This window comes from Syngnathoides biaculeatus, chromosome 4 (assembly GCF_019802595.1).
Source record: "Syngnathoides biaculeatus isolate LvHL_M chromosome 4, ASM1980259v1, whole genome shotgun sequence".
In the NCBI taxonomy this organism is placed as follows: Eukaryota; Metazoa; Chordata; class Actinopteri; order Syngnathiformes; family Syngnathidae; genus Syngnathoides; species Syngnathoides biaculeatus.
Window position 1 is genome coordinate 10,230,683 of NC_084643.1, and position 16,808 is coordinate 10,247,490.

Sequence of the window (16,808 nt, forward strand, 5' to 3'; positions counted from 1 at the left end):
TGGAAGTTTTGAATTAAGGGCATGGCCACAAAGCAAGTTAAATTTGTAAGTCCAGGCATCACTGTACAGCACCACCTTGAGACCAATTGGCTGCATCTTTTGGCATCTTACAGTGTTTTGGAAAGAACACAAAAATGCAAATAGCTTAGTTTTCTGAAAATAGCAGGGGATACGCTCAACCAAAAAACTATTTGTCAATGTAGCTTAGATTCCGATAGCTGATTTTATTTTGGTCTTATTGAAATAGCAAACTAGTTAAGACTGAAACAACAGTCCAATACGAGCCGTATTGTTCGCGTTGAAGCTGCTCGGCCCGAGTTTAGCCTAGCGCGCTAACAACTTTACCTAATCCCTTACATCCACATATCCTTCGAATCGTTGTATCCATTATATTTTCACACAGGTAGTATGTGATTTGTGCACCTTATGTGCTGACTGTGTTTATTTGATAGCGTTTATCTGACTTAAACCAGGCTTAAATGGGAAAAGATGACCCCTTGTGGCGACCCCTAACGGGACAAGCCGAAAGAAAAAGAAGATTTCACACAAATCATCAATTCTTTAAAACAAATTTATCAACTACTATGGTATCCCTAGGCAAAATTTTGTTCTATTCAAAAGTATGTAATACACGGTGGACTAAAATCTAATGTTTAGTATGGACCGTTGTGACTGGAATATGTAACAGAAAAAGACGGGCATAAAATAGAAAAGTCATTTTAGGCATCAACAATAAATACTATTGTCCAGTCATGTGTGTGTGTGTGTGTGTGTGTCTATATCTGTACTGTCTATCACTTATTACCTCCGACACACTCCTTTTTTCTCCTTTTCAAGCACTAATCCCGCATGTGCTGGTGTTGATAACAAACTCAGTAGTGAGGAAGGGGGCTCAAGGAGGAGATAGCGAGCGCCGGCTTGTGCTAGTCTCGGCGTACGCGCTCTTGAACGCATCGAGACAACAAAGAATGCTCGTTGAGCCGACGTGACACTGCAGTGGCGCTACCTTGGCCAATAACCAGACACGATGCAAGACGCTTGCTCGACTCCACTGGAGGTCAAGAACCCCTTCGTCGTCCCCTCCGTCTGCGGATTAAAACATCTGACGGCTAAATGAATTCTTCCTCAATTACTCTCGCAACACGTACACACACCCACAAACGCATCGTCCTCGGGCTCTTCGTTGCTCATTATATTTATAAATCCCTCAATCTCTTTCATACAGAATTATTACCATTTTCAGCACAGCACCCCCTTCCAATAACCTTTCTTGCTCCAAAGCCCCTCTGATGACTCAAATTCCAACCCCCACCCCACCCCATCCCACCCCTCCCCTCCTCCTCCTCCTCCTCCTCCTCCTCCTCCTCTATCCCTATTTCAACCTCTGAGACACAATGGCGGTCCACAAGTACACCATCACACACACATTACTTCATATAGAAAAAGGTACAGACATGTATTTAGTTTATTAGCTGGTTTCCAGGGGGGTTTATCTGTTTGACACAGAGCACCGTGGTAATGTATTTCCAGAGGACCAATCAGGGTGTGAGATAAGGTGCCGGCGGACTACGGCAAAACCAGACATCACTCATTCCGTGTTGGGAGAGAGAGTGCAACCGAGGTGGGCGCCAGAGCGAAAGTCTTCCAAACCAATTACAATTCCCAGCAGCCAATAGTGGACCAATGCAACATTAATAGATTGGAGGTCAAACAATTTGGAGTTCAACCGAAAATTTCAAGGGACAAAATTTTGCTTGGACCGTGAACAGGATAGCAGGAAGAAAACGGATGAATAACACATGAAGTCAGGGAGAAGAAATCGAAGACATCTGGCTTGCAGTGAATCGACATGACTTGGCTTCAGTTGATTTCCCTCAATCTCTCGCTTCCCCCAAGTGTTTTGTCAGGATTGTCTTTTTTGTTGTTGTTGTTGTTGTTGTTGCGTGTACCCATTCAGCAGGGAATCCAGGATGATAAACCAAAGACAAAAATGGGGGTGACGATAGAGTTAAAAAGAACAACTATCAAAATATGGTTCACTCCACTTTTTGTTGTTTTTAGGTTCACTTGCCTGCCTCACTCTTGTGTGGCAAGGAAGGGCATCCGGTGTAAAAAATTGAGCCAAACATATCATGCAATTTGGGGGGGGGGGGATTTGCAGTGGGGGAGCTCTGATGGGAGAGGCTGAAAGATAATAAGGTCGGTTACTGTTTTGACTCCCAAAACCAAGCCAAGCAAGAAAGAATCAGAGGTTCATCAGGAAAGGAATTTAGCATGAAGACGGTGCCGTACAAATAAAGAAAGATCCGGAAAAAGTGCTGCATTAGGGCAGCAACAAAACATCGAACCTGTGCTTTTTACACAGTAGTACTGTAATGCCACAACTATGTTTAACGCAGCATCCCAAAACCGGACCATCCTGATGACAAGTGTATTTTTTAATATATTACTATCAACGTGACAAGCTTTCCTAAAAGAATGATACTGATCAGTCTGGTTGGAATTGCCACTTCGGCCTGACTACAGTACAAGACCAACTTTGATCATTTTGTGTTGGAAAAAAAAATGGTCTTTTTGCGTAAAGTTAATGAGTGATAAGTAGAAAATGTGGTGGGGTAAAAAAAAAAAAAAGACAGTATAACCGTTATTTCTCAACATACCTCCTGGACCCTTTCATTTCGTCTGCTACTCTGGAAAGCTCTTTTCCAATTGTCTGGCTTCGAGGTGTTGATTTGAAATTACTGTGACATTCTAAACATCATCACTTGAATAAGTCATGTGCTTTAGTCACATGTTTTTTTTTTTGGGGGGTGGGGTGTATTTGTTATGAATTATTGTGGAGACTCTTGAGGTGCTTACTCACTGTTTATAAAAATTCCACAAAGATGGCAACCGCTTTTTACATTTAATTTGTATTCCTTTTATGCTCTTGTAAGGCTCACAATTTATAGAGTGAGCAATTAAAAACTTACAGAAGTCAGCCAGACGCAACACGACAATAATGTCATAATTGCAGTAAATATTTGTATGAAAAACAGGATCAGTATTTATACGGCTCGAAGCAAAGTAGTTCATTCCGTGCCATTGTAGGATCCTCAAAAATGTATGTATCATTTACTGTAACCGAGGGTCCACTGTACAAAGGCAGAATCTGCGCACTCTGCTCAGTTCTGAGACTACCTCTGAATTTGAAAAAATTGCATGTATCAACTTTGTCTCTCCATCCCATGTGAGTATGATTTGTACAGAACAGCGACCTGGACAAAAGTGGAAAATTCCTCGCTCGCACAGGCAGTGGAGAAAGGAATACTGTGACCACCCCCAGAATTACATTACAATACTTAACACTTCTATGATGGCAGAACTTTGACCCCTGGAGCAGATGATATCTTTTTCAATTATTACTAACGGAGAAAATAAATTGAATCTCCTTTGTATTGCTATTGCCACTGCAGAGTACAGCCACCTCAAAGAATGGAACATATAATTGTGGTTCTGACATTAAATAGCCTCCCTCTGCCACACCAGACTGTTTGATACGCTCATAAACGGATAGAGAGCGTGAGGTATTACTTGTGGTCCAGTTCTCCCAAATTTAGGGACTATTTATCAAAGGCCCCAACTTTCTGTGGTGCACAACAACAAAACCACCGAGGCAACACGGCTGAATGAAGCTACAAGGCCCCAAATTAAGACCAGAAAAGTCCCAGTTGTGCACATCAGAGAGACGAGGCAAAGCCATTGCAGACTCAAAATATATGTTGTTTCATCGCTGACACATTCTTCAAAAGGCTCGTCATTTGTTATGTCTCAGGGCAGCATTCTCACAGGTTGGGGGTAATACGAAGCCCACATTGTCTTGAGGCAGTGATAGCTTGATGTATGAGGAGGGACATTGTGGGAAGTCATAACAAGCAGAGGGGAAGCCATCGAAGAGCTACGGAAGGAACGCTCGCCGCCACCACGAGCGGCTCCCTTAACATCGACTCTCCGATAGAGCCGACCTTGGACTTAATCACTAGCAGAAGAAAAGAGCTGCGCTTGACAGGAAGATGGAGAGACACGGAGGGAATGTTTGTGTGTGTGTGCGGGCGCGTAACACACAGAGTTCATATGCATGACGGAGCCAATGTCCAAAGACTGATTGACAGAGAACCTTAGAAAGAGAGAGAACGACGGAAACAAGGTGATTAAAATACTTTTCAGAAGCTGCGTGCCGACTTAAACGGGGTCCACACACATCGATAACCCGGGCTAATTTCACCATCATGCCTCTATTCAATTCAAAGTCAGCAAAGACATGATTTTCGCCCATCTCTCCAAGATTGTCCCTGTTTTCCCCCCCCCCACCCGATCTGCTTGGAGAACAACTATCATAAATGTAAACCTGTTCAATATTCCCAATTGCAAATACTTGAACGTGGGGTCTACGCCGAGTTCGACCATTTCACGAACGGCGCGATTGTTTAGTGTGCACTGGTGGGTGTGATATGTGTTACGGATGGATGGATGGATGGATGGATGGAAGGAAAGAAGGAAAGAAGGAATTGTCGTTATATGACTTCAATACAACTGGAGAGACTCCTGAGTCAGTGCATACATAAAATCAGTATAAAAATAAGAAAAAAAAAGAATAATGTTTTTAAAAAATACAAATATGTGTGTAAAACAGCAGTGCTCAAAATATCGAGAAACAATGCGCCTTTGCATTAAAAGCACGGCTAGAGGGAAGATGAGAATTCAGGGTGGTGATGGCGCTTGGAAAAAAAACTGTCCCTTAGTCTATTGGTCCTTGCTTTTGCGCATCTGTACCACCTTCCAGATTCCAGGAGCTGAAACGGTTGATAACCGGGGTGTGTAGTGTCCTTCATAATGTTTTGAGCTCTGCTGAAGCACCGAGAGGAATAATCGTCTGGCATGGAGGGGAAAGGGCAGCCAACAACCATCTGCGCTGCTTTGATTGTCCTCTCAAGACTCGCTGTGTCTGCCTCAATGCAGCTGCCGTAGCAAACGGAGACAAAGTACCTCAGCAGGAACCCGACAAATGAGCGGTAGAAGGCCAGCCGCAACCTCGTGTTCTTCTTGAAGACCCTCGGGGAGCGAAAAAGCCGTCGAACCTTTCTAATGGCCGCTGTGATGTTATCTGTCCAGGAGATGTCTTCAGAAATCAGGACTCCAAGGAACCTGAATGTCCGGACTCTCTCCACGCGCTCGCCATTGATGAAGAGCGGAGAGCCGGTTTACTTCTGTTCCTCCTGAAGTCTACAATGATTTCCTTTGTTTTTATTGTGTTCAGTGCCAGATTGTTGTACGTGCACCAGTTTGCGCGCTCCTGGACCTCCTCCTATAAAAAGTCTACGGTCAAGATTTAAAAATCTCAAATGAGCCTTTAGTCCGTGCTGCGACTTGTGGTTCTGTTTAACTCCCGTTTCTTGACTCTATCGACATTAGGGATGGGAACTGAGAAAGATTAAGAAGTTAGTGATTCTCATTCCGTAATAGACACTGCTTATCGATCTGGTATTATCAATGGTCTTATCGATTCTTATTAGGTGAGGGAATGAAATAATACAATAATGTCACTGAGGTCATTATCATTACATTAACCCAAGTTTAATCTAACTGTAAATTGGACTGGGCATAAATCGATTGGCCATTAATGGAGAGTGGGTGCTGAGATAATGTGCTAAAGAGAGAGGCACTATTAATATTACACACGACACATGTGAGGTGAGTTCAGTAACGGTACATGTGTAAAAAAAAAAAATTTAAAAAGTGTTGGAAAACTTCTCTCGGGCTGCAGGGATCTATTGTCTTTCCTCCTCTCATGAACAAGACAATAGCTTAAAATGCAGAGCTGTGTTACAAATATTGAGTTTTGTTGCATATCAAAGTGGAGCTGCACAGCCCGCATGGAATTAAACACCGCAAAACCATTAAAGGTTCATAAATGCCAAGTCTTGATAGTTACTCGGCATGCCATCTGCATTGGAACCGTGGGAGGCCCATTTCGAGAATCAGATCGCTTGATTAGGAATATACCGTTTCCAATTGATTTCCTCAAACCCTCATTTGTGAGAAGTCTGTAAAAAAAAAAAAAAGTATCAATCTGAAATGAGGGTGCCATAAAAGAGAAGTTCATAAAAATAATGGATTTAGTTCGGCTCTCTTCTCCCCTTCCAGGGTGAGGGTGGGTTGTGAGGCTTATCAAAGAGACAGCATGCACTCGAAGAGGCAAATGAGGAGGAGGCACAGTAATAATTGAATGGGGGGGGGGGGACGCAGACTTGGACTCGCACACGGGGTCCACGGAGTCATCAGAAATGCAACGATTCTAAACGCAAGAATATTATTTTGAATCGACACTGGGCGGCACCAAGGGGAATAAATGAGGACGAATCACCTGCTAAAGGAGATGATTATGAGAAGATTACTGAGGGAGGCAGTAAAATGATTAAAAGAGGAGGGTAGGAAGAGTTGACCCACAAAAATGGTGGCAGAAATCCAGAAAGATGACTTGAAGCGTGGGAGGGGCTCCCACGTCCCCAGAAGTCCATTCATTCACACGAACAAAGATGTGATTCATGGAAATGACAAAGTCCCGAGGAGCATGGGTCCCAAATCCTGAATGCTTCTTGTACAAACGCTGGCACTTTCTGGGATTAGGCCCCTTTTCTTCCCACCATCTACACCTTATGTACTGCATAGGACCAGCTTGGTTCTTCTCCGATCCACTACGCTCTACTGGCGTCAGTTCATGACGGTTTCACTGGGAAATGACACTGCTTTGGATGCAACAGTCGCAACTACGACGCACTCCAAACAACAATTGAAGAGAACGAGGATCTCCTGTAAGGACAGCACGTGGCTGATGACCACGATAAGGAGACATTTTATTCAATTGGAGCCCAATGAAAGAAAACAGCAAAATGTACAAAACGGAGGAGAGTATGACGGAGCCCAAAGGTAAACTGTTTCTAATTACTAATGTTAGTGTTGTGTGCGTGTAGCCACTTGGATCCCCAGCCGGCCAAGTACAAGAAAAAGCTCACACTTTATGGTGAAATGCTTTCAAGATTCATCTTCAATCACTTCTTCTTCTTTTCCTTTCGGCTTGTCACGTTAGCGTGTCATCTTTTTCCATCTGAGCCCATCTCGTACATCTTCTTCTCTCACACCCACTGTCCTCATGTCCTCCCTCACAACATCCATCAACCTTTTCTTTGGTCTTCTTCTCTCTCGCTCTTTTCCTTGGCAGCTCCACCCTCAGCACCCTTCAACACTCTTTTATAAACTTTGCCCCACATCCTAGCGGAGATTCTTCTGTCGCAGAGAACACCAGGCACCTTCCGCCAACTGTTCCACCCCCCTTGGACCCGTTTCTTCACTTCTTTGCCACACTCTCCATTGCTGTGTATTGTTTTTCTTTTTTTTTCTTTTTTTTCCATTCATCTTCAATCACAATCTAACTTAAGTTATGTAGAATGCTTGGGGCCCGTCTTTTCTGATGACATAATTCAGTAATGTCAATGTCTGTCCATTGGACACGACATGAAGGGTCGCTTTTCACACCATCACCTCATCAGCCTCTCTTTGGTGTTTTTCCTCCAGTGACCAGGGTCCATTCGAGTGCAAGCTTTCCGGCAGGAACTGATGAAGAGCTGTCATCCATTCGGTCTATGCCTCGGTTGAACAAGTCTGACATTGTTCCTTTAAAATTGGCAGAAATATTTGGGAGCATTTACTCCACTGGCGTGCGCTTCACTGGTGTGTCTCCTAGGCTTTGAATCTTTACAATGATATTGGGAGTTCCCAGGATTTTGGGAGCAAGAACTTGCTGTAGTGGTCCAGGATTCAGTTCTTTGCATGTTTGTGGTGAAGTTATGAATGCAGCAACAAGACTTGGTGGCTCCGTTTATGTTTTGGGGACATTTTCTTCTCGTGGTGGAGGATAAATTATGTCGTATTAAATTGTCTCCTTCTATACGTCTCAAGTTCAACCTCTACGCCCCCACCTGAATGGTTTGGTGAAAATAAATAAAGCAGTCATCATCTCCAAAGTTAGGGGTGTAATTGAAACAGCCAATCAATAACCAATCAGCAACAAATTTTAAACAAATCTAGATATCAGAATTATGCGTAGCTCAAACTCTCCGCGGGTTTAGACGGTAATAAATAATAATGAAGTGAACCAGACTGAGCGTGTACAGGTTCACCTCTGTGTATGCCTATGTTGTTATGACTGGCTGGCTTCATTACCGTCTGTCTACAACACCCTGGCCAAGGTCAGCAGAGGCCGCCGAGATGATAGGAGGGCCCAAATCATAAGTGCAAATTAATCTGCTGTTTAATCTAATAATGTAGGGCGGCATTGGCTGTCTCGGTCCTATTAACACAACAGTAATTGCATTTGAGGGGGGGAATGGCCGCACAAGCCCCATGTGGGTACATTCACATTCACTCGCGCGTACAAGTTCGTCCGATACAAATCGAATTGTACTACGAGCGGACATTTGTGGATACACAATACACGCCGGTGCATTGGAGCAGTCGTGCATTCTAGACGGATGTTATGAGGAAAGTGAAAACCCCAGCATACGGAATGCCGTCTGAGGAGTCATCTGGGTACGTCCACGCTTATGTGGCGCCAAGCATCTTTAACCACAGTGCCCCGAATCATTAGCATGCTAATACACAAACAGCGGGGTGCAGTTTAGACAAGTGGCATATTGTTGGGATTCATCTCATTAAGCTTTCATGAGATTTAAAAGCGAACACTGCAAAATGAAGTCGGAGATAAAAGACACTGAGGTTCTGGGATTCCTCTCAAATTGTACAATTTGACAATGCAAGGAGCTGGGATTAAACCCAAATCAAACATCCACGCTTAACGGTGGTTCTTTTGGCCAACGTTTAGAGACAAGAACTTTTTCAAGAAAAGAAAAAGTCACCTTGCGAGCTGTGCAGCAGAAAAGACGTACTGTGGATGTACTGTAGTCTCCGTTAATATTTTAACAACTTTAAGATAAACAACACAAATCTAAGTATGGGTAACACAAACAAACAAAAAAAAATAAACTAAATAATTTAAAAAGTGCCTTATCGATCGCATAAAGGAGTTACATTTGGTTACTCTATGCTGGAGAAGTGTTTTTCTATTTATTAGTGCAACAGAACCATTATCAACATGAACATTAAATTAAGACCATCGATAACGCAGTTTTAGTACTTGCATCAGTTATCGTCTCACTTCACTGTTTAGATGTAAAGTCTTAACTGTGCAGTTAGTGTTGCAACGTCCATCTTGAAATAGTTCAGGCTGCGCGTCATCCTCGTGTAGTCTACCTTACTTAAACTGGAGGGGATGTTTCGTGAACATGTTTTGTTTTCCCTGGACAACTGATTGGCTCACCGTCATATTGGTTGGCTCGATAAATTTTAATAAGGCTTGCAGTTCCACTACGAGTTCTGTCAGCATAATGGTGACAGCTATGCAAATGCAATTCAATTCGTTATGAGGCAGTGCGGCGGCACGGCGTTCAGACAGGTTGGACCGTCTACCTCACAGTTCTGAGGACACTCTGCTTTCCTCCCACATCCCAAAACCATGCATTAATTAGAGACTCTAAATTGCACATAGGTGGAATTATGAGTGTGACTGGTTGTTTGTCTCTACGTGCCCTGTGATTGGTTGGCAACCACCGACTGCCCGAAGATGGCTGCGACCCGCAACACTCGTGAGGTCAGCGGCTCAGATAATGGATGTGGTGTATTTAAAATGGATCATTGCTCATCTCCCCTATCCAAATACTCCTGTAACACAGAAGTGACTATTTTCTGACAACCAGCCAGCAAGCAGCAGTACATTTCGCCCTAACTTACACATGCCAACTTTTACTGGTATCCCGATGGGGGACTGTTGAAAAAGTGGGCGGTAAGGCTACAACTAGGACGTTTTTGACACCTTTAAAATGGATCCAAACCAACAAATACTCCTCGCCTGAAACAAGGCAAAGCTTAACTGACACTCATCATTGGCTAAGTATTGGTGTGAAAAAGGAAATGCACGATGTTCCAAAAAAATTGTCATCTAATATTCTCGCTCAAATGATCCTTCCTAACTTTAGCAAGGTGTGTAGAAACTTTTAATATGAAACTTAAGTTGGCTGGTCTTGTGTATTTTTGAGGGTGAAAAATTATATTCACTAGCAATGAAAAGGTCTTTTGTGTGCTAAAACCTACTCGAAAGCAGCCAATTAAAACTGTGTATAGTTCCGTTTTGAGGGGAGTCACTGAACGTAGACCAATTGGAAAGTCGCACAAAAACTTGTGGAAAACAGTTGTTGAGGTTGTATATTTTGGCCAACCCCAACAGATTTCGCCAAAGCAAGTCACTCGCATAACAAAACCATTCTTATCCATTTTCCGAAAATGTCTGAGGAAATGCACATATTGATCATTTGTGAAGCTTAATCAAATTGGTTCCATTATCTTTGGCATAACGGATGTTGGATTTTCGATAAATAATGACCTTCTAATAACTTTTGTTTGGCTGAGATATGTCGTGTGTGTGAAGAAACAACTCGAGGTTAAATTTCTTCCTCAAGGATGTTTTGACAGGTTCGAAGAGGAACTGGGAGTTACACCATCAGTCCTCAAATTGCCACAACACCCGTGAGGCAATATTGATTTTTGAAAACTCAACGGCCTAAGTGTCAATACCCATCATGATAAAAGGTATGAGCAAAAGCCCAAATGATACTTACAGCAGTGAGATGGATGACGCCCTGGGACGTCACGGGGCACCCCATGAAACCAACAAACTGCAGCTCGGGGCAATGCTCGGCAACCGCTCGCACCGCCTGGTCGGTGACCTGCAGAAGACAGCGGACGATATTGAGTTCACGCAAGTTTTCAGATCGTGTTTGGTCTCAGACTCCCGCAGCGGGGAAACGCAAATAAGCATTCGAGTTGGAGGATTACAATAATCTTGTAAACAAACATTGTTCAGGATTCCTACAAGCGAGTGGGTGGGGCCGCGTACTCTCAAATGCATGACTAAATGTCAGCTCCATCTGTGCTGCAGTCTGGATTGTTTTGGGTTTGATGAGCAGCTGAACTAAAGAAACCGGAGCAGCACCGCAGAAGGAAGGGAGGGAGGAGGAAAAAAAAAAAAAAAATAAAGATAATGGGCAAAACGAGAGGTGTCTGCCAAGCGCCATCGACTTATGATGGATGGACCACTCCCCTTCATTCACCCAGTCGTCGAGGAGCAGGCTGAGAATGGATCGGCGAGGATCAATGGGGAAGGAGAACATTTCCACCACCTTCCATTGTGGTCATCAATACAGGTATTGATAGTGCAGCAACTTTCCCCTCTCAGAAACACTCGAGAAAGATGTGGGAGATTGTTCTCTCCATGCTTTTCAAAGTTTTCTCATCAATCACCGCACGTAAATAATGAGAGGAAATGAGAGTGAATCGACTTTTGAGGCTGATTAATTGAGGATGGAACTGGAGGGGGGCGGCTGGGTCCCTGCGGCCACCACCCGGTGGCTACTCGTCGGGGTGCCTCGGAAGGGCCGGTGGACCACCCTGGGTTCCTCGGCTGGGTTCTGTTCACAGGGTCGCTCTCGGGTGGACCCCTGGTCCCGGTTCCATCCTCGATTGATTTGTTGAGGTTGCAGACACAGCAATTATAGGATATTTGTGTCAATCTTTTTGCATGCACAATGGTGCGGATTCACTTGCATGTGTCCAGAGGTCCGAACCGACTACCCAACTAATGGTGTAACCCTTGACTTACGTGAATAATCACGACTTAAGCGTGGCGTCAAGTACAACTTCAGCGGCTCTGTTCGTGGAACAGGAAATTTGGGTTCATATGCCCCTGTGTATTCCATACTTAAGTGAGTGCCCTCATTAAGGGGACTGCTTTCCCATTTAACTCAGTGTTTGTTTATATTTTTGTTTCGTTTGTTTGTGTAAAGTCCACTTCAGTACCCCATATTTGAAACTTTCTGCTGCACTTGACAAACTTGGCCCTGAACATCAATGTCACAAAAATGTTGGCTCCAGGACGTCACACAAAAAGAAAGGCAGAGTCCATTTATCTTTGGCCAGGCCACATGCCGCACGGCTTATCTGGGAAAAACACCTCCTGGAACACCACTGAAGCTTAAAGGTGTGTTTCGCAAGCTTAACAGTCAGGAGCCAAAGTGGGTGAAAAGGGTTGAAATGGCTCTTAATGGAATGTGACCGCAGAGGTCCAGTCGACGAGATGAAGCAATGTAACGGTGCGCCACCAATTGAATTACTCCACGCACAAAAGAATTTCAGAATCATTTACTTGCTATTCCACAAAACCAAATCTTACCCTCCGTGTACTTGTATTTTAATGTACTGTATAATTTCAAGAGATGCAAAAATATGTCTTGAATGTATGGTTTATGCCAAACGTAGGTTGCTTTTTTTTTTAGTACACTGGAACCTCATCAGTGTAGTCTATAGTGCTGGCGAATATCCAATTTGTTAAATTTGGACATTTATGAAAATAAATCATTTGTTCCAAGGTCATACTACTGTCAAACCTCATAAAAACTTTTACACTACGGCCCAGTTAAAGTAGAGGGAATGTGTTCTCTTCACAGAGGCACAAAAAGGAGAAGAAATGTTTTATGGTAGCTGAATTTTTTCACAAATTTACAGGTGTATTTTTTTTCCAATATCAAACTGGAGGACTTCAGGAAAACACTGTAGAAAAAAAGTACCTTTTTGTAGACATTTTGGGTGATTTTTTTAGCACAAAATATCTTGCAAAATAACTTGCAATCCCTAGTTGCAATTAAATGATGATAACTTTCTCAAAACATCTAACCAAAAACATTTCGGGGAATTCAAAATCCTCTATCATTATACCCAAGAAAATAAGCTCTCAAAGAAGCAAGTATAAGTTGAGTCACTGCAATAAATTCATAAGCAAAGTGGTGGAAAATCAATGTAGTGTTGACAAAAGTTGTAAGGATGCTCCATAAATTTTCTTCCACTACTTAAATCAACTTGCCAAAGTAAATGAACCCCCAGAAGAGGATGGTTCCTCCCAGACAGCTTTTATTGTAACAGTTGACTGTACTTGCCAGCCTTGTACTGATCCAATCGATAAACTGGAGGCACTTGAAAATTCCGCACCTCAGAGTTCGAACTGCTACACCACCGATCCACCTCGCGCCGTAGTCAGAAGTGATTATCTCAAGGAGGGTCAGCGCTCCCAGATGAAAAGCCTGATGTAAATGAAATATGACCTTGCAGGGCCGTGTGGAGACAAAAGGATAGAAGAAGGGAGTGAAGGGACTGTTTTGTGGTGGGTGCGACTCAAAAACTGAAAAACAACCAAAAGTGACTTCCACACGAACTCAGTAAACGGAAAAAATAGCAGCAATGAAAAAGCCAGGTACCTAGATCAAAGGGATGGACTCCCAGGAGAAGCCACCTCCGAGGCTTCTTTCAGAAAGTGGATCTGTGTGTTGAGTCTTACTTGACCAAAGAGAGAACATTACACATTTCCATTTTTTCTCAGCATGTGAGACAAGGAGACGGTAAGGGGGGGGGGGGGGGGTTATGCAGGAAGGTTAGGGAATCCAGTAGTGCTCAGCAGGCCAAGAAGCCATTCATTGTATCAGATTGGACTGCTACCTGTGTCTGACTATGTCTAAGTAAGAGAACGCGGATTCCTCAAGAACAATTGAAAGTATTCACGTTTCATAACGTGAAAAAAAAACAACAGGAGCCATTTCTTTAGAGTGTAAGTGGACAGCAAAGAGACGCTTTCAAACCTTTCAGAAGAGATCGGGGGTAATGCTCTCGACCTAAACCAGGTTAAAAGAGCAGAAGGAAAGTGGACGGAAATTGCGTAACACTGCAATCATAAAGATGGCTTTTGTGTGTCTTGTTACAAGATAATTGCTTAGAGTGCCGTGGTAGCAAAACTGGGCGGTGCAGGATTTGAGTGTTTCATCTTGCGGCATGTTCTCGTCTAATGTCGGGGAATCGCCCAAGACCCGCATCATATCCGATACGAACATCAATATCGTCCATCGCGTGAGTCATTTCACTCCATCAGACCGGACTCCGTTCATCTTTTTTATCCAATGGGCTGTCATTTTCTGCCTCCTACAACTCTCACTTGGGACCGTGCAGTTCTTCAATAAAAACAAGGCAGCAAAGCCACCGTCGCATCAGTGATTAAGCACACAATTGTGCAAAGCCTATAAAAATGTCCAACGGTGTAAGTCAAAATGATCCCATTTACACTTTTCATTGGACATCTACCGAGCTTGCTCAGATTGGCCAAAAAAATAACCTCATTGCCCGAATTGGACAATTTAAAGTGTAAAGAGGAGTTTCCGTCATGTGTTTTAAACTTTAACAATTGGGATTGAATGGTTTAGACTCCAAAAACTATCCCGTGAAGGGATTTGGGGACAGAAAAAAGGAAAACATTTACTGAAGAGAGCTTTTTGGCAGGCAATATCACAAGGATGTGCATTTGCACAAAATGTATTCATTAATAACAATTGCTGGCTGGGGATAATTGCGTTCAAGCTTTGGAAAACGTTAAGGTTAATTAAATGAACTTCAGAGAAGGGCATCAACCTGTTCGGTGAAATTCATCCGACTACTGAAGTTAGTGATATACAGACAATTGGAAGTCACAATCTGTTTAAAATGCTGTTGGACTTTAAATTTGTTTGGATATCTAATTTTGCCAATATGATATAATAATGGAAATGGAAGGAAATTGACTGGAATTTAACTTTTGTCATTCTAAAACATTTTGAATACTTGGTAGTTAGTGTTTAAAGCAACATTTTAGAATAGCTTAACCGTCATTGCAGTTTAAGTCATACGTGTAGCTTTCAAACATCGTTATTCAAGATGTGATTCTTGTTCAACCATTTTTGGATTTTATTTCAGTCCTTCTACGAGCAAGATTTGGGCATTCCAGGGATCCAGTGAAAAGTTGTTCCCTGTCATGTTATTATCCCAAGTGTTCACGATGAAAATTGTGATAAGAATGTCTCGACTGCCCAAAAAAAATCAACTATTAATATATTCTAGCATTTCAAACAGAATTAAATTGCAATAATGATTGGACAAATGAAAACTTTTCTTTGAGTGACATGACTGAGGTTACATAAAATGGTTCCAACCACAAAAAAAAAAAAAATCAGTTTTGACAGCAAAATGCCTTTTGAACAGCAACTATTGATATTTGTGAACCCATTGCTGCATGAAGTACAATTCCACAAAAAGAAAATAATAATAATAACTTGCGAGCTCAAGTCTAAATCCCGAAACCCTTGTCATGAAAATGTCGCATCTCAATCAGAGGCCACAGAATATAATGACGACGTGATGAAAAGACTTTGTTGCTGAAGTGCTCCAGTACAATTTGACAAATTTCCAATATTATGCAAAAACATGGCCACCGACCGCGTGTCGGTGAGATGTGTGTTGAAGTGGGGTGATTTTCATCAAAGTTCGGTTCTTTTCCAAGGTAATCATTTCCCCATAAATACTCTGGTGGGGGCGATACTGCAGTTGGCTCATGAGATCTTTGGAGAGGACACACACACACACACACACCACACACACACACACACACACTTTTAGACAGATGCTTGCCCCCCCCCCCGCGCACACACACCATTGCCTTCTTTTACAGGCCTGTGTTGGGTTGTATAGATCGGAAGGACTGGTGATCTTGCAGAAAATCTAAATGCATACTTATTATCTACTGTAATATCCGCTGCCTGGAGACAAAAGCAAGGCGAAAAGTCGTTAAGTTTTACTACAGCGAGGGAGAGTCTCTTTACTGTGCTTCCTTTGTGCCGATGAGCTGTTGTGCAATAAGTACAGCGGAGCTTGCCCGGGTATCGATCAGAGCAGCGTCTCTGAAGATGAGCGGCTGAAGCTTTAGAGAAGATCACACGCATGAGAGAACTGTGGAACTTTGTGTACGACGACATTCACAGAGAAGCGCACGCGTCTCACACACGCACACAAGTAAGCTGTTGAATCTGGACGGACGTGTTTTTCTTGGGCTAAACAGGCCGTAGTGGTGTTTATGCGACGTTAAGAGAGAGAGAAAGCCAAGACGGATTATAGTGAGGGCGTGGAATTTGCAATCTTTTCCTATTAACATAAAGAAGCTTCTGGTCTTGGGTGTATTTGTTTTGCGACTTTAGCCGGCAAATCCTGTCTGGATACGGGCGTGACAGGCGGCGCTAGGACGGGCATAACGATTCGTGCGCAGGGAGGCGCGTGAATATGAGAGCGGTCTGATCTTATTAAAGGCCTGATGGGATGGAGGGGGCGGTGGGGCATGAGAGCTCTGAATCACCACTTTCTAATCAATCAATCTAATTAAACAAGCTTTATGAATGCCGCAGCAACCCGAGAAAGGATCTGCCGACACGCAGATTAATAATGATTGCTGAATACCCAGCAACACATTCTATTAACCATCCATCTTCGGGCCTGTCGAGACGCCTTGCACATGAAGTCCCTTTGTAGCCATCGTAGTCTCAATAACTTTTCAAATGAAATATTTCAATTATTGACTGTAAGATTTGGGAGCTGTATAATGTGGCACTTTGACCCAAGAGAATATGTTCCATGACCAAGCTCGTAACTTCACTGACTCGTTTCATCCTCAGCAGAAACCGTATTTGTTTCTGGAATGTGAACTTTACATAAAAGAATGGATCTAAAGAAAAAACATCCAAATTGGGTGTTATGTCCAGCAG

General features: G+C 43.0%; 1 protein-coding gene across 1 annotated transcript in view; it reads right to left on the reverse strand.

The window, feature by feature from the left end:
- The window catches only part of fbxl17 (F-box and leucine-rich repeat protein 17), a 228,103-nt gene that overhangs the window by 149,338 nt on the left and 61,957 nt on the right, over positions 1–16,808 (reverse strand). The window contains exon 7 of the mRNA XM_061818405.1: positions 10,767–10,874. Coding sequence (XP_061674389.1) covers positions 10,767–10,874 — 108 coding nt within the window. The remainder of the gene's footprint in view (positions 1–10,766; positions 10,875–16,808) is intronic.